The 19,285-nt window shown below is 41.8% G+C and overlaps 1 protein-coding gene across 4 annotated transcripts in view; it reads left to right on the top strand.

The window, feature by feature from the left end:
- The window catches only part of SYT17 (synaptotagmin 17), a 79,047-nt gene that overhangs the window by 36,671 nt on the left and 23,091 nt on the right, over positions 1–19,285 (top strand). For all 4 annotated transcript variants that reach the window (XM_069734123.1, XM_069734124.1, XM_069734125.1 and 1 more), the window contains exon 6: positions 18,708–18,828. In XM_069734123.1, the coding sequence (XP_069590224.1) occupies positions 18,708–18,828 (121 nt within the window). The remainder of the gene's footprint in view (positions 1–18,707; positions 18,829–19,285) is intronic.

The raw sequence follows: 19,285 nt of genomic DNA, 5'->3' as shown, positions 1-19,285 counted from the left end.
TTCTGCTCCAGGAAGACATCCAGGCCTCTCTTGAACCCCTCGACTGAGTTCGCCATCACCACCTCCTCAGGCAAGCAATTCCAGATTCTCACTGCCCTAACAGTAAAGAATCCTCTTCTATGTTGGTGGAAAAACCTTCTCTCCTCCAGACGCAAAGAATGCCCCCTTGTGCCCGTCACCTTCCTTGGTATAAACAGATCCTCAGCGAGATATTTGTATTGTCCCCTTATATACTTATACATGGTTATTAGATCGCCCCTCAGTCGTCTTTTTTCTAGACTAAATAATCCTAATTTCGCTAATCTATCTGGGTATTGTAGTTCTCCCATCCCCTTTATTAATTTTGTTGCCCTCCTTTGTACTCTCTCTAGTTCCATTATATCCTTCCTGAGCACCGGTGCCCAAAACTGGACACAGTACTCCATGTGCGGTCTAACTAGGGATTTGTACAGAGGCAGTATAATGCTCTCATCATGTGTATCCAGACCTCTTTTAATGCACCCCATGATCCTGTTTATATATATTTGTATATATATTTCTACAAATATCTGAAGGGATGTCACAGTATAGACGGATCATCTTTATTCTCATTTGCACATGGATGCAATTGATAAAACTGAAAGGGGGAAGATACAGATTAGATATTACAAAAAACTTTTTACAGTGAGGGTGATCAATGAGTGGAACAGGCTGCCCCGAAAGGTGGTGAGTTCTCCTTCAATGGAAGTTTTCAAACAGAGGCTGGACAGACATCTGTCTGAGATGGTTTAGTGAATCCTGCATTGAGCAAAGGGTTGGACACGATGACCCTGGCGGTCCCTTCCAACTCCAACATCCTGTTTTTCTATGATTTAAAATTGCCCTCCCCTTTCCGAAGAAGTTATCATAACTCGTACATATTGTACATGGAACGCCCACCAGGGCCTAGGGGTACTCGGTACTTAAAGGGATGTGTCACGGTGGCGGCGACCCGGTCCGTGTCCCTGGGAGCCCATGTTAAAGGAAAGGTTTTTAAAGGGGTTTTGTAAATAAAGTTTGTTCATGACGCCACCTGTGGTATTCGGTCAGTGATGACTGATGCTGCTTAAAGGGGGTCCTCTGGGGTGATGTTGTTGCAGCAGGGATGGTATGACTTCCCACAGGTAAAGCTGGGTTACCCAGGGCTCCCGATGTGTAGATGGAGATGGTGGATAGTGCAGAAAGTAACGGAGGACACAGGTTTTCAGTCTCTTTACCTGGTTTATTGAAGACTTCAGGCAGCCACAGTCCAGGGCACCAGATCACAGGTACAGGCAGGGTCCGGCTGGCTTGGAAGTGAGTTCAGGGTCCCCTTTACCAGGTGGAGATAAAAGCCTTCCTACTAGCGCGGTGGTGTAGTCCATTGCTGCCTGTGGCTTCTGTCAAGGTCCTTGCTGTTCTCTCTGTCCTTCTTAAAGGAGGGACACTAACCCGTATGACAGGTGGCTCGAGCCTTTTTACAGGGTCTCTATCATGACCCGGGCTCTATGCGCCACTGTGTCTCCAGGTGTTAGGGTAGTCCAGCTGTCCTTATGGTTTCTGCTGTGAGTCTTGGAGTCCCTCACAACCACGGTCTTCCGGCTACCGGTGTCTGCGCTCCGCGGGGAGGTAGCTCAGTCACAGCTTTTCTCCCCAGGTCTCACTCTCCATCGCTTCTCTTCTCCTACACGCTCACTACAATCTGTTCTTCCTTCTGTTTCCCTTTTCCAGGGGCTGCAGCACCCTCGTGGCTGCACGGCCCCTTCAGTCCTTCCGACACTCACTGTCTGACTGCTCTCGTCTCTGTCTCTCTAACAGACTGTCTGAACTTTCCCTCCAGACCAGAATATATATGTATATATAGGGGAACCATCCACAAACTGGATCAGAGCTCCCCCTTCTGGCCTGGAGTGTAAACAAGTTGTATGCTTGTGGTTACCTGATACAGAAGCTCCTCCCTCGCTTCCAAGCGTGACATCACTCTCCCCGGGAGGAAAGCAATGCCACTGTGATAACCAGGAACCTGGCATGTCACATACATATGTTAGGAATAAGGAGATGACAGTTGGTTCTTTTAAAAATTGATGGAGAGGGGAGGAGCGCTCCTGCAAAAGAATACTTTGAAGCGCTCACTTCTGGGAGTAGAAGTATAGAGCTCCTGCATGAGGGCACGCACAGTGATGTAAGGACTTTCAACTGAGCTTGTACACTGCTGGGCTCCGGCCTATGCAGGTCTTTTAAATGATCCATGATGGTCTTACTTCCTGAACTCCTACTAATGTGCAGTATGCTTCAAAATATATATAAAAAAACTTTGAGAAGTTTAGTTCCACATTAGTACCAAACAGGATAACAAACCATAGGTGCTACACAGGGGCCCTAAAGGCAAAGGATGAACCCTGCCACACTTAAAAAGGGCAGCAAGTTCCCTTGGCTCAGAATTACTGATGGATTTTTATCCAGGAGACAAAAGATTGACTAAGGAAATATAGTACGGAGTTAAAAGTTTTATAATTTCTATTTCTACACACGGGATCCCGATTGTCTACTTCTACCTAATGATGAAGACACAATAGAGAATAGTAAAACCAAAAACACTCAGTTTGAAAAAATGTTGCAGTAATCCGCAAGTGCTAGTAAAAGATGTAAAAAACAGGGTATTTGGTTGATACGTTTTTTGCAAAAAATGTATACTAAGCTGCTCTACCAATCTTCACGGTATACCCTTATCAGAGCAGTCCTAACTAATGTATGCAATCCCTATCTGATGTATTTAAAAACCTGATCATCTGTATATAACCTGTGTGAACAGGGTTCAGAGAGGAAAAATCCATGTGTGCATACAGGGCAGAACAGCTTTTGTGCAGATATGTGTGAACATGATCATACAGACTTGTTCACTGTGCAAGTAGCCCATGTGTTCCTGTTTCTACCTAATGATACAGCAACAGACGTACTAATATTTGAACACCTAATTTTTGGGGCATTTAAACCCCACCCCAGAGACTGCCCCAAAACATCCTCTCTCAAACCTCTTGAAAACCCATAAAAGAACCACTTTTGCACAGGGCAAGCACAGACCCCACCCGTTTCTGTAATTTGGAACCTGGGATTGTACTGGCACAATCATGGCTTCTTCTTGGCTAGTATGTAGCACTGGTTCATGCCTTATAATACACATTCCATCTGCTCTGGAAGTATCAGCAAAGTTCTAAACTGTGGATTATAAGGTTCATATCTCCATCGGCTGTGGAATTTTTTACCAAATTGATTTGCTGGACAATTATTTCAAGAAAAAGCCCTCAAAGGAATGAGGTAGAAGCTGTAGAGGGCTTTAGGGTGGCTAGCAGTCCTGTAAAAATTTGTTTTCAGTACCTTGTAGTTATACAAAGGCAGTGGAGATTTTATATTCTGCTTTTGAACTAATAATTCCTTATTTTGTGGTTGCAATTGGAGGAGTAAAGCATTACACATTTCAGATAACTGGTAATTAGTGTTAAAAGCTTCAATGGATTATCATCAGTGCTTAACGATGGGAACAGAAATATGAACCCTGACGACCTCTGTCTCTATGTACAAGAAGTAATATTAAACTGATATTATGCACAGGTAAAAACAAAACAAGGGAAATATCTATTTAATCTTCCTCTAGGGATGGGAAATTGAAACTGGCAGATATCGGTATGCTGTGAGTCCTGTGGAATCTAATTAAAAAAATTACCAGTGAAAAAATTCCCAGTCACGTAGTACACTATCGGACATGTATGTGAGGCCACTTACCGTTTAAAAGAGGACCCATTTTTCATATTTTTTCTCATCGCTGTTGCAAAAATATTAGCTTGTAAACTTTATATGGAAATTTCCCCTTCACTAAAGGGGGCATTAGCTGAGATTCTTCTCTGGAGGTCTTCATTTTTCCCCTGTGGGAAATTGCCCAATCATAAGAAGGCAGTGTCATAGGTGGAAATAAAATATTTTTTATACCTTCCAATCTGAAAAATAAGTGAAATTTTAGTATATTGTTCACCGATTATAATTATGATAGTAATGATTTACATATATGTTAAAAATAGCTTGTTTCTATGTAATACGGCTTTATTTGAACTTTGACACTGTCTGTCACATGCCAGAAGATTGCTTGGCGCCGTTATTTGAATTCAGAATGTATATAAGCAGGGCAACAGTACCACGTGTCATATCTTTGTGTGGAAACTTCCTGAAGAAGAAGCCATGAGTTTCGAAACGCGTTGAATAAACCACCCGAACATTTTACAAGTATATCTGGATCTATTATTTGTCGCAGCAGCGCGGATGTAATCCACATTTCATCTATTATAAAGGTGGAAATAAAAAAAATACCCCCAGAGAGGCTTAGAACTGTTTTTTTGTCATGTAGTAGTACTCCTAGATTCACAAAGTCAATGCACTAAGTGCAAAGCCTGCCAAAAATGACAAGAAGGGTCATCCATTCACCCTTGAAGGCACCAACTGTAGTGCCTCATTCAAATAGTGTGAACAAAGTGTAGTTGTGGTATTCCTACACTCATAAAAGCTCTGCACACAGTGCAAAGCCTGCCACAAATTACAAGCAGGGTCATTCATACAACCCTGAAGGCACCAACTGTAGTGCAACATTGAAATATTGTGAACAAAGTGTGACTCTGGTACTCCTACACTCATAAAAGCACTGTACATAGTGAAAGCCTGCAAAAAATTACAAGGAGGGTGATCCATACACCCTTGAAGGCACCAAGAAAGTGTAGTTGTGGTACTTCTATACTAATAAAGGCTTTGCACACAGCACAAAGCCAGAAAAAAAATCAAATAAGGAGGGTTATCCAGTCATCCATAGACCCTTGAAGGCAATAACTGGAGGGCTTCATTCAACTATATTTGATGTACTGCTGCAATCATAAAAGCTTTGCACAAAGTGCAAAGCCACGAGAAAATTCTGAGGAGGGTAACACAGTAATCCTTTTCAGGTGTCTGCTTCTTCTTCTCCTTCCTCAGGAGCTGGAGGGACTGCCTCCACCTGCTTCCTGGAGTCCTATTCCTAGATGCTTGGGCTGTAGGAGATCTGGCTTCAGCTATTGCCGGAGCCCCCAATGTGTAGAAATGGGCAACAGCCCCTTGTGTCACCTGCACCATTGGCTCCTCCCACATAGGAGGTAGGGAACTCCAAGGACAGTCTTTTGGGGGTGGTTGTCCCATCTCAAGCTGCCTCGAGGAGCATCTCCCAGGCCCATTAATTTTGCAGGAAAGGTTCATCCTGCCCCCTTCCTCCTTGGAGCACACCCACCGCATGCCTGCGATGTTGACCCTCCATTTTGAGGAATGTGACCCTGGTTCCAGCCATCATCTCTTACAGACTTTGAGGCAATTTTCTGTCTCTACTGCCTGCTGGTTGAACAAGATGTAATGATGGGTCCCAAACTCTTCTTTGGACCCCCATAACTGTCGGTACCTTGTGGCTAGCAGACCAGCTGGCATGACTCTAGCTCGGGTTCTGGCTCGTCTTCTCTCTTCCAACCAGCCTAGACCCCCTGGTCCGCTCACTAGTTGTTGGATCCTTGCTCTCCCGTCCACAATCCGCAAGAACCCGGTGAAAGCTGCGACCTGGGTTCAGGCCTTGTTGGTTCCGTGAAATTGTCTGGTTCCGGACCACATGCTCCTGCCACCTCTGATGTTGCGCCAGTTTGGTCTAGCTCTGATATTCCTCCGATCGCTCCTTCGGGAGTCTCGCCAGATTCTGCCATCCTTGTCACCTTGTCACCCACAAAGCATGTTACACTGTATGGATTACTAATTCATTCGAGAAAAAAAAATTAACTTTTTAAAAAGTTTCATGCTTCACGGTGGGAACTGGGCATGTAGAGTCCATCCGTTCACTTTTTCTGCGTCACACAAAGACACGGTGGTTGGAACCAAAGATCTCAAATTTGGACTCATCAGACCAAAGTACAGATTTCCATTGGTCTAATGTCCATTTCTTGTGTTCTTTAGCCCAAACAAGTCTCTTCTACTTGTTGTCTGTCCTTAACAGTGGTTTCCCAGCAGCTATTTTACCATTAAGGCCTGCTGCACAAAGTCTCCTCTTAACAGTTGTTGTAGAGATGTGTCTGCTGCTAGAACTCTGTGTGGCATTGACCTGGTCTCTAATCTGAGCTGCTGTTAACCTGCGATTTCTGAGGCTGGTGACTCGGATAAACTTATCCTCAGAAGCAGAGGTGTCTCTTGGTCTTCCTTTCCTGGGGTGGTCCTCATGTGAGCCAGTTTCTTTGTAGAGCTTGATGGTTTTTGCAACTGCACTTGGGGACACTTTCAAGGTTTTCCCAATTTTTCTGACTGACTTACTTTCATTTCTTAAAGTAATGATGGCCACTTGTTTTTCTTTACTTAGCTGCTTTTTCTTGCCATAATACAAATTCTAATAGTCCATTCAGTAGGACTATCAGCTGTGTATCCACCAGACTTCTGCTTAACACAACTGATAGTCCCAACCCAATTTATAAGGCAAGAAATCCCACTTATTAAACCTTACAGGGTACACCTGTGAAATGAAAACCATTTCATCTACCGTATGTCTCTGGATTATTATTTTTTTTTACCACACTTGGCATTTCTATGATTTTCTTTTTTTTTTTATCTTTTAGTAAGATTTGTTAGTTTACTGAATAGTATTTGCAAGCTATTCCAATGAGGATTACAAAAACAGATGTCGCACTGCTTACTGATGAAGATACATTCAGCACTATGTAGATTCTGTTCCCAGAGACGGCAGAATTGTATGACAGACGACAGGATTTTCATATGATAATGCTCATGTGTTCCTCGTCTTGTAAAGGCATTATGCCACTCATTTGCCCTTATCAGAGGATTGGGAAAGGGTGAAGGTGGTTTTGTGGCATGCAGTGGGTGAATGGCATACACTATCTTACGGTTATTGAAGGCCGTGGTATTTCTAACCTAATCACAAATCACGAGAGTAGCCACTTGGACGTATCTGAACTCAAAACACTGAAAAATATATAACAAAACCTCATGAAACTTAAAGAGGACTTCCACAAAATTTTTCATGTTGAACTGGACACACAATAAAATAGGGCTACAGAGTGGATTTTTTTTCATTTGGGATTTAATATGTTAATTTTTGTTAAGTCCATGTTGGATGTCATCAGAGAGTTTTTACTAGAGGGCGTGTACTTATTCCCCTGTATGATGCAGACCAATCATAAGCAGCGAGCAACACACTAGAGAAAGAAAAAACACACCTGCACCATAACAGGTTTCTTAGGCTACTTTCACACTTGCGTCGGTATGCGGCTGTCGCAAAGCGTCGGCGCGACGTACCAACGGACGTTGTGCAAATTCGGCACAACGTGGGCAGCGGATGCAGTTTTTCAACGGATCCGCTGCCGATTCTAAGTCCCGGGGAGGAGGAGGCGGAGTTCCGGCCGCGCATGTGTGGTAGGAAATGGCGGATCCGACGTACGAAAAAACGTTACATTGAACGTTTTTTCGTGACGACGGTCTGCCAAAACACGACGTATCCAGTGCATGACGGACGCGACGTATGGCCAGTCTGTCGGCAATACAAGTCTATGGGAAAAATACGCATCCTGCGGGCACATTTGCAAGATGTGTTTTTTCCCAAAACGACGCATTGCGACGGATCTAAAACGACGCAAGTGTGAAAGTAGCCTTATTGTGTTAAATGTAATTACACTTATGTCTGTTGTTCTAAAGCAGCTTGTAATAGTTCTGCAGTGAAAGCAGGTTGTCATTGTCTCTCACACAGGAGCAGTCTGTTCTGGACTCCTTCTGTGTGAGATGTAACACCACACCACTCTTATCTCACTGTAGAGTGAGTACATGTTGCTCTCAGCACAACAGACATTAGTACTATTACTGACACATCTTTGTAAAGTCATTTTATAAGGAGGGGCAGCACAGCAGAGGTGACTTTGCTATGAGAAGAGGAGAGCTGATAGATGGTTTGTGAGCTTGTAATATAACACAGCTAAACTCAGCTGTGCTTCTCCTTTCCCCACACTGATTACCGGTACCTTAATTGAAAGGTGTTCATCATCTACACTTTCTGATCATGCAGGAGTTTAGGCCAGGATATCAGGGCTATCTGTTATACATCTCACACACTGATAAGCCTGCTCTAAACTATGGTGAGGCATATTCTTTTTCTGAAGTGTGTTTTGATCTGCTTATGACTAGTCAGCATAATACAGGAAGAAGAAATATGCACCTCAGTAAAAACTCTGCTAACACCCCCTTTGACTTTAAAAAGTGAATTCATTATGTGCCAAATACTTTGATTTCCAATATCTTCGCAATAGAAATAAATCATACTGTTCAGTTCTGAAGCCTTTATTACATCATGTGTCCAGTTGAACATGAAAAATTTGGTGAAACACCCTCTTTAACTTTTGATAACATGCTTTACGACAATACAACACTTAGGACAAAGATATTCACCGCATCATTTGTATATGTGAAGCCAAATTTGTGCAAAGTCAATGTGTCCCGATAGGATGTTTGTACGTGGCCATAATATAAAGTGCTTTTTGTACCCTTGTTTCCATCTCTATTAAGCCCTAAAAACCGTCTTACTAAACAATGAAAATAATAGTTTTATTTTAACTTCTCAGTCATACAGTCATGGCTGAAAGTGTTGGCTCCTTTGAAATTGTTCCAGAAGTAATTCTACCAGAAAATTATTGCAATTACACATATTGGTATGCACATGTTTATTTGCTTTGCGCGTATTGGAGCAACACAAATAAAAACTAAGAAAAAAAGGCAAATTGGACATAATTTTACATAAAACCCTCAAAATGGTCCAGACAAAATTGTAGGCATCCTTCAAAAAACTTTGTTTCAAACATGTGATGCTCATTCAATTTCACCTGTGGCAAGTAACAGGTGTGGGCAATATGAAAATCACACCTGAAACCAGATAAAAAGGAGAGAAGTTGACTCAATCTTTGCACTGTTTGTCTGTGTATTCCACACTAAGCATGGAGAACAGAAAGAGGCGAAACTGTTGACTGTATTTCTGTTTGACTTAGGCTGTGCACACGTCAAGATTCTTTGCAGAAATTTCCTGAACAAAAGCTGTCATTTTCTGCAGGAAAACCACATGCATTTTTTTTTGCATTTTTCCCACCTTTTTTGTGCTGATTTTTTGCGTTTTTTTGCAAAGCTTCCCAATGCCTTAAATAGCGGAAAATCCGCGAAAAATCAGCAAAATTAATGAACATGCTGCTTTTTTTACTGCGATGCATTTTTTTCGTGGAAAAAAACCTCAACATGTGCACAAAAATTGCGGATTACATTCTATTAATAGGATGCTTAATGGATGCATTTTTTTTCGCGATTTTATTGCGTCTTTATAGTGAAAAAACTCAAAAAATCCAAGCGTGTGCACACAGCCTTAGACCAACTTTATCATTTGGATTAATTAGGGTTAGAATGAGAGTTTTAATTATGTTCCAGTTCAGGGATTCAGCCAGATTAATCAGACTGGTAACAATGAGAGACTTTAATATTGATTCAATATAAAGATGAATCCCACGCCCCCTAGGTAAAGTCAGGTGGAACACAGAAGAGGATGTGTCTATCCCCGAAAGGTTTAGTAAATATCACTATTTATGTTGTTATGGAAGGAAGTTTAACCCCTTCACCCCAAAGCCTGTTTTCACCTAAGTGACAGGGCCAATATTTACAATTCTGACCACTGTCACTTTATGAGGTCATAACTCTGAAACGCTTCAACGGATCCTGGTGATTCTGACACTGTTTTCTCGTGACATATTGTACTTCATGATAGTGGTAAAACTTCTTCGATATGACTTGCATTTATTTGTGAAAAAAACAAAAATTTGTCGGAAATTATGAAAATTTAGCAATTTTCAAACTCTTAGTTTTTATGCCCTTAAATTAGAGAGTTATATCACATAATATAGTTAATAAACAACATTTCCCACATGTCTGCTTTACATCAGCACAATTTTGGAAACATAATTTTTTTTGTTAGGACGTTATAAGGGTTAAAAGTTGACCAGCGATTTCTCATTTTTGCAACAAAATTTGCAAAACCGTTTTTTTACGGACCACCTCACACTTGAAGTGACTTTGAGGGGTCTATATGACAGAAAATGCCCAAAAGTGACACCATTCTAAAAACTGCACCCCTCAAGGTACTCAAAACCACATTCAAAAAGTTTATTAACCCTTCAGGTGCTTCACAGGAATTTTTTGAATGTTTAAAAAAATTGAACATTTAACTTTTTTTTCACAAAATTTTTACTTCAGGTCCAATTTGTTTCATTTTACCAAGGGTAACAGGAGAAATTGGACCACAAAAGTCGTTGTACAATTTGTCCTGAGTACGCCGATACCCCATATGTGGGGGTAAACCACTGTTTGGGCACATGGCAGAGCTCGGAAGGGAAGGAGCGCCATTTGACTTTTCAATGCAAGATTTGCTGGAATTGAGATCGGAGCCCATGTCAAGATTGGAGAGCCCCTGATGTGCTTAAACAGTGGAAACCCCCACAAGTGACACCATTTTGGAAAGTAGACCCCCTAAGGAACTAATCTAGATGTGTGGTGAGCACTTTGAACCTCCAAGTGCTTCACAGAAGTTTATAATGTAGAGCCGTAAAAAAAAATTTTTTATTAATTTTCACAAAAAATGATCTTTTTGCCCCAAATTTTTTATTTTCCCAAGGGTAAAAGGATAAATTGGACCCCAAAAGTTGTTGTGCAATTTGTCCTGACTACGTCGATACTTCATATATGGGGATAAACCACTGTTTGAGCGCATGGCAGAGCTCGGAAGGGAAGGAGTGCCATTTGACTTTTCAATGCAAAATTGGCTGGAATTGAGATCGGACGCCATGTCGCCTTTGGAGAGCCCCTGACGTGCCTTAACAGTGGAAACCCCCCACAAGTGACCCCATTTTGGAAAGAAGACCCCCTAAGGAACTTATCTAGATGTGTGGTGAGCGCTTTTAACCCCCAATTGTTTCACTAAAGTTTAGAATGTAGCATTGTGAAAATTAAAAAATCATTTTTTCTTTCCACAAAATGATGTTTTAGCCCGCAATTTTTTTTTCCCCAAGGGTAACAGGAGAAATTGGACCACAAATGTTATTGTCCAATTTGTCCTGAGTACGCTGATACCCCACATGTGGGGGGGAACCACCGTTTGAGTGCATGGCAGAGCTCGGAAGGGAAGGAGCACCGTTTGAAATGCAGACTTAGATGGAATGGACTGCAGGTGTCATGTTGCATTTGCAGAGCCCCTGATGTACCTAAACAGTAGAAACCCACCACAAGTGACCCCATATTGGAAACTAGACCCCCCAAGGAACTTATCTAGATGTGTTGTGAGAGCTTTGAACCAACAAGTGATTCACTACAGTTTATAACGCAGAGCCGTGAAAATAAAAAATATTTTTTTTTCCACAAAAATGATATTTTATCCCCTATGTTTTTATTTTCCCAAGGGTAACAGGACAAATTGGACCCCAAAAGTTGTTGTCCAACTTGTCCTGAGAACGCTGATACCCCATATGTTGGGGGGAACCACTGTTTGGGCACACAGGAGAACTCGGAAGGGAAGGAGCACTGTTTTACTTTTTCAAAGCAGAATTGGCTGGAATTGAGATCGGACGCCCCCTGATGTGCCTAAACAGTGGAAACCCCCAATTATAACTGAAACCCTAACCCCAACCCTAACCCTAACCCTAGCCCTAACCCTAGCCCTAGCCCTAGCCCTAACCCTAGCCCTAACCCTAGCCCTAACCCTAGCACTAATGGGAAAATGGAAATAAATACATTTTTTTACATTTTATTATTTTTCCCTAACTAAGGGGGTGATGAAGGGGGGTTTGATTTACTTTTATAGCGTTTTTTTGGCGGATTTTTATGATTGGCAGCTGTCACACACTAAAAGACGCTTTTTATTGCAAAAAATAGTTTTTGCATCACCACATTTTGAGAGCTGTAATTTATCCATATTTTGGCCCACAGAGTCATATGAGGTCTTGTTTTTTGCGGGACGAGTTGACGTTTTTATTTGTAACATTTTCGGGCAGATGACATTTTTTGATTGCTTTTTATTCCGATTTTTGGGAGGCGGAATGAACAAAAACCAGCAATTCCTGAATTTCTTTTAGGGGGGCGTTTATACCGTTCCACGTGTGGTAAAATGGATAAAGCAGTTTTATTCTTCGGGTCAGTACGATTACAGCGATACCTCATTTATGTAATTTTTTTTATGTTTTGGCGCTTTTACACAATAAAAACTATTTTATATAAAAAAATAATTGTTTTTGCATCGCATTATTCTGAGAGCTATAACTTTTTTATTTTTCTGCTGATGATGCTGTATGGCGGCTTTTTTTTTGCGGGACAAGATGACGTTTTCAGCGGTACCATGGTTATTTATATCCGTCGTTTTGATCGCGTGTTATTCCACTTTTTGTTCGCCTGTATGATAATAAAGCGTTGTTTTTTGCCTTGTTTTTTTCTTTTTTTTTTTGCGGTGTTCACTGAAGGGGTTAACTAGTGGGATAGTTTTATAGAGCGGGTCGTTACGGACGCGGCGATACCAAATATGTGTACATTTATTGTTTTTTTTTTTTTTTACATAAATAAATGGATTTATTGGGAAATGTTTTTTTTTTTATTTGGGGATTTTTTTTAATTTTTTTTTACACATTCTATTTTTTTTTTTTTTTACTTTCTAACATTGTCCCAGGGTGGGACATCTCTGTATTAGATCAGATCGTTGATCTGACACTGTGCATAGCACACTGTCAGATCAACGATCTGACAGGCAGCTTAGCTGGCTCTCCAGCGCCTGCTCTCAGCAGGCGCCGGCTAGCCAGGTCACTTCATGACCCGGAAGGAGTCCGGCGGCCATCTTGGATCCGGGGACTCCTTCCGGGTCACCGGAGCAACGCGATCTCATTGCGTTGCTCCGGTGGGAGAGCGCAGGGAGCCCCCGTCCCTGCGCGATCCCCCTCTATGCCGCTGTCACTACTGACAGCGGCATCAGAGGGGTTAAATGCCCGCGATCGGCGATAGCGCCGATCGTGGGCATTGCTGCGGGGTGTCAGCTGTCGTATACAGCTGACACCCGCACCCGATCACCGCGGCGCTCAGCGCGAGACCGCGGTGATCGGTGCGCCGTACTAGTACTGCTGCTGGCACTAATGCAGTGCCGGCAGCGCAGTACTAGTAGGGCGCATGTCGCGAAGGGGTTAAAGTCAGGTTTGTGTCTTAAATGTGTAAATGTTTTAGGCAGGTCTAAAAAAAAATACTGCAAAGTAAGAATGCTTTAAAAAATAGAAATGTTACTAGTTTACTTTTATTAATTAACAAAATGCTAAGTGATCGTACAAAAGAGAGATATAAATTAGATCAGTATCACATGTGACCACCCTTTACTTTCTAAACAACATTGGCTCTTCTAGATACACTTGTGCACAGTTTTTTAAGTAACTCAGCAGAAGGGTTGTTCCAAACATCTTGGAAAACTAACCACAGATCTTCTGTTGATGTAGGCTTGAACAAATCCTTTTGTCTGCTCTTTCATTTCATCTGGGCTCTGTGGTGATCACTTTATCACTTCTAGGACTCTTGTACTTCTTTACGCTGATGATAGTTATTAATAACATTCACTGTATGTTTGGGGTCATTGTCCTGCTGCAGAAAAAATTCAGAAACAAGCATACGCCTTGCCTGATAGATAAGTGTCTAATTATATTTCTCAGAATTGAGGATGACATTAATCTTGACCAAATCCACAAATCCATTTGCTGAACTGTAGTCCCAAACTTGCCCGGACCTTCCACCATGCTTTACTGCTGTCTTCTGTTACAGCCAAATATTTCACATTTTGTCTCATCAGTCTGTAGCACATGCTGCATTTTTTTGTGCACCCCAGCTCCTATTCTTTTGCGCATAGTTGAGTCACTTGGTCTTGTTTCCATTTCAAAAGGCACGACTCTTTTGCTAAAATTTTCCTATGAAGACCATTTCTGGCCAGACATCTCCACATTGTACGCGGGTTTAGCTGGGTCCCACTGGTTGCTGCTAGTTTTGAGCTAATAGCACTACTGGACATCTTCCATTTTTGAAGGGAAGTAAGCGTCATGTGTGTTTCATCTGCTGCTTTAGATTTCCTTGGCCATTCATTGTGTCTACAATCCTCAACGTTGACAATTTCTTGGTGCTTCTTCAAAAGTGTTTGAACTGTACATCTTAAAACCCTTGTTGATGCAGTATAACTACCTTGTATCTTGATACAGCACTCAGTCTTCCCCTTTGGCAGGTGTATGATTTGTAACATGAAACTGTCTTCTACAACCTTACCTTTTAACAGAGTTTGCTTGTTCCTTACTTAGTTTTTAAGTCTCTTACACAGCTGTTTCTGTTTTAGTCAATAATGGTGTTTCAACCTACATATCAAAATGATGATAATTTAGTATAATTGGATACCCATATGCCTGGCTTACAATGCTACAAAATCTCTAATAAAATTGTTTTTATATATTATTGTCTGTGACAGATGCCGCTATCAATCTGATAACAAAAAAAAGATATGTATATTTCATGTGGAGCGTTTTTGTACACAGCTTTGTACAGTTTATTTCTTCGTTCTTTTTCTAAAGCATTGCATGAACAATGGTATAAAGATCACAGACTCTGTTCTCATGGACCAAATGTGTGAGGCTTTGTTATTGCATTTCTGTAGAAATCCCATCTACAATATTCCAGTGACAACCTGGAGAAGGAAAAGGTCACACTGGTTTGGAGCATGGTTATCTCATAAACCCACAAGTAATACAATTATTAGCATCTTATAAGGCAGTCATATAATTTAGATATGGAAAATGTAGCATTTGTGACCTGTCATTTGCCAATTGTAAATCTTTGCTATTATGCATCATTTTCATGTATGAGCTTATTGTAAATGTTACAATGTTTGTTCAGCCTCACAGATAAGATGGCGGTATATATGAATACATATTAATCTACAGTGTAGGACAATAATATGGGGTGTGACAAAGTCACTGGCAAGTGCTGGAGAGGAGATATGTTTCTCTGAGGCTAATAGCTTCAGTGATTTAAAACCCAGAAGTTTTCCTCCAACACATTAAGTGTTGTGAGGGGTTAACTAGCCATTTTTTTGAGTGGCTGGGTTTTTGTGGACAACCATAGGGCGAGTGGGAGGTTGTCCACCTCATCTCCACTCCAAGGTGTGGTTTGGGGCTTAAATAGTTGGCCTCCAGATGCAGTCAGTGTTCAGTAGGGCTGGAGTGAAGAACTCCAGCGTTTTGTGTCCTGAGGAGGAAAAACTGAACGTGTGGATGCTAAGTTCTCCGGAGCGGGCAGATCCCCATAGATGTAGAGACTATACACCATTTTGTTTATTTGTTTTCCTGTTTTGCCTGAAGGGCGGTGTTTATTTTCACTTTGTGCTGGTCTATACCTTCTGTATAATAAACCAACAGAAGATTTAAAGAGACAGTGTAACTGTGTCTACCTCCGTGTGCAGCCGTATGAGCCAATCTATGACAAGGAATAAAGTAAAACATGTAATGTTTGCAAAGCTTTATATACAGTAGAATAGATAATGGGTGACATGGTAGAGAGCACGCCCAACAGCAGCTTCATTCAATCTACTCCTGGCCACTGTGTTATTGCTGGCGGGAATAGAGTTCCTCATTTTTACGATCAGTCGGGATTCCAGTACATGATCTCCACCAATTTAGTACTTATCACCTATCCAGTGGTGAGGTGATGAATGATTCTGCCTGAAATACCTCCTTAAAAGGACTCTGTCAGCACAGAATGACTGTTCTAACCAATTCCCGCCGTTTGGTGCATCATGGCGGGGTCAATCATTTATATACTCCTTCCCACCTGCTTGTTTTGCTTTTATCCACACCGCCTTCTTTTTTGATTGACAGCTCTGGCTTTATATGTCCAGGAAATGGTGGAGATAGATGGAAAATAAACAGGTGGCAAGGTTTGTATAAAGTATTGATCCCTTCATGGAGCAATGACCGCCTGTACTTGGTTTGAAAAGTCCTTCTGTGCTGACAGAGTCAATGTTAGGTCCAAAATGGCTTTCTTATTGAAATCCCAGTAGGCCCTGACATGTCCAGTAGGTCTCCTGACTAAATACTTAATTTCCCCATTTTCCTATAAGTTTTTCTCTGTAGACTTCTTCTGTTATTCCGAATAGAAATTTGTAAATAAATTGACAACTGAGAGTTACCAGTTGGGTGCATGTCTCTGAACACTGTCACATTACCCAATCAGTGCTGACACTGTCAGACCAACCGTGTAAGGACACACCCGTTTGATGACACAAATGTTATTCAGAACTGTATTTCTACAGTTTCTAAATATTAAACCATTTGCCAGTGCCACAAGAGTAGTACGTGAGGGTCCTATATTATCCTATTATTGACAATGTATCCAGCACTGTATGGCGTATGCTTCTGATCTTCCAGGCAGACAGCATGTGTCCTATCCTCTATGTATAGTCCTACATCAGATAATTGATGTTCTTTCACACAAAATCAAGCACACAGTAGTCTCCATGGAAATTAAAGGGAATCAATCACCAAGATTTTGCTACCCCATCTGAGAGCAGCAGGATGTAGGGGCTGAGATTCTGATTGGAGAGATATGTCACTTACTGTGCTGCTTGCTGCAATTTTCATAACAATTCCTGCCATATCTGCTGTAGATAACCTGGGGTTAGAAGTTTTCCGACTTTTTTTGTGCTTTCGTAAAGAAGGACAGACCCCAATGAAATGCCCCTTTTGACCAAAGAAAAAACACATCCCCGTTTTGCGGCAAACCGCAAGAGACTCATACTGAGGGGAGGCCCCTCTTAACCGCATCGGTTCTTCAGAGCACACATGGAGAACCTCAGTTTTAGGGAGTACCATGTGGGCAGAGTCACAACAGGTCTATCTCTGAGACATCTACCTATACGTATGGCCAGAGCCATGGCGGCCTCCAGCGACTTAGGAGTTTGGTAAAACGCTAGTGCGTCTTTTAATCTTTCAGACAGGCCCTGACAAAAGTGACTTCTAAGAGCAGGATCGTTCCAGGACACAAATCACATTGTCTCTAAAGAGGACCTGCAATTCATTACCCATTTTGACCTTCTAACTCTAGGTCTCCTTGGGGGACGTTACACCCTCGTGACGCATTCTCTATCTACAAGTCCGATTAGGGCATAGGGACTTTATGGAGAAAAGCTAATTATGTGCCAGTTCTGCCTGGAAGATTTGCCTTATCAATGCGTTGCCTGGATGGATGTCCATTTAAACTGGCATGTAATACTACTATACATTTCCCCTGCATTGGCCATTTTAGGGGATATGAGTGGCCGGTGACAACAATTGATCAGGAGGATGAGAGAAGTAACATCTGTCGGCTTCTGTTCTAAGAAAGTAACTGTCCTCATAAGATGATCCCTTTGAATTTCTGCCCAGCTAAAGGTGCCCTCATTGACTGTAGGTGCTGCTATTGGCAAGTGAAAATACATAGACAGGAGTGTAGCTATAGTGGGTGTAGGAGATATAGTAGTATCTGTACCATGCAAATTAGGGGGGTCCCTTTGGCTCTTATGAGAAAATCAATACTATTAAAGAGCCATCATAGTTAGGGGCCCTGTTGGAGTTTTCGCACCTCAGAGTTTTATGGTGTACCATACAATGATAGTCAGCAGAAAAGGTGCAAATTATAGTGAAAGATGGAGCCATAATTCTATGGCAATGACATACAGTAGGGTATGATACTTGAAGTTGCCCAAACATTTTGCAACTTTTGGTATTGTAGTCCCGGCCAGCTTTGCCAAAGTGGACGGAACTAGGGTATGATGGAGAGTGATGAAACCCATCCAGTCAATTCATCAAAATTTATGCCAAATAAATGTGTAAAATTACCCAGGAAATGTACTTGAGTCTGTGACTGGAGTAAAAGTTGTGGAGGTGCATGGCACTTGTAATATATGGGGGCATCTTACTCCAGTGGTGCCTTCACTAAAAGGCTCTGGAGTGGACTTATATTGATGGACAGTTCTTAGTATAGGTCATCAATATCTGATCGGTGGGAGTGCAACACCTGGCTCTCCCACCAATAAGCAACACATCATGATGGGGAAGCAAGTGTCGATCAGATTGGCACAGATTTAACTTTCTTGATGGGGCTCTCCTCCCCCATGGGCCCCTGTGCACATGCACAGGCGGGAAGTCTGCCCCTGACCCTATTGCTATTTTCCCTGTTAGGCCACATCACACATTCAATACCTGGTGAGTTTTTTCACCTCAGGATTTGTAAGCCAAAACCAGGAGGGTGATAAATGCAGAAGTGGTGACGTGTTTCTTTTATACTTTTTCTCTAATTGTTCCTCTTCTGGTCTTGACTTTCAGATACTGAGGTAAAAAACTCACCAAGTGCTCAACGTGTGGACATGGCCTAAAAGGGCTTTAGATATTGGATTGACTCCACCAACAATTAGATTTTCTCTATTTTAGTGTTAATATACAGATCTACAGCTTGTTAGCAAATTTCAGCAAGACCGTTCGGGGCTGAGGTAACGGCCTGGAGAAATCTACCACTGGATGTCTTGCTCATATATCTTCTTGTTTCAGAATGAAGTTGAGCTGGGAGAGCTGCTTCTGTCTCTTAATTACCTGCCAAGTGCTGGAAGACTGAATGTGGATATTATCAGAGCAAAACAGCTTCTTCAGACTGACATGAGCCAGGGATCTGGTAAGGCTTGAGCTTGCTAATGTCTTTGTCTAAGGTCTCGTTCACACGTTCAGTATTTGGTCAGTATTTCACGTGTTTCTATTATACTTTTCCTCTGATTGTTCCTCTCCTGGTTTTGGCTTACACGTGTGAACGTGGCCGAAAAGTAAAAACCAAACATATGCACCACTTCTGCATTTTTGACTCTCTCCTGGTTTTGGCTTACAAATGCTGATGTTAATTACTGACCAAATTACTGCCGTGTGACGGCCCACACACTGACCAATGAAAGTCAATGTGGAATTTCACGAGAACGTTTTTACACATGCACTGATGGTCTATTGCAGTGTGGACTATTTTGTTCTGTATTTTGGTTCAGACTCACCCATTATAAGTCGTTGGGTGCGCAAAATCCGAATCACATAGGGTTTTGAACCGTACAGTGTCTGGGTTTTTTTTTACAGATCCATTACAGTAA

This window comes from Ranitomeya imitator, chromosome 7 (assembly GCF_032444005.1).
Source record: "Ranitomeya imitator isolate aRanImi1 chromosome 7, aRanImi1.pri, whole genome shotgun sequence".
Lineage (NCBI taxonomy): Eukaryota > Metazoa > Chordata > Amphibia > Anura > Dendrobatidae > Ranitomeya > Ranitomeya imitator.
This window is presented reverse-complemented; position numbering and strand designations above follow the sequence as displayed.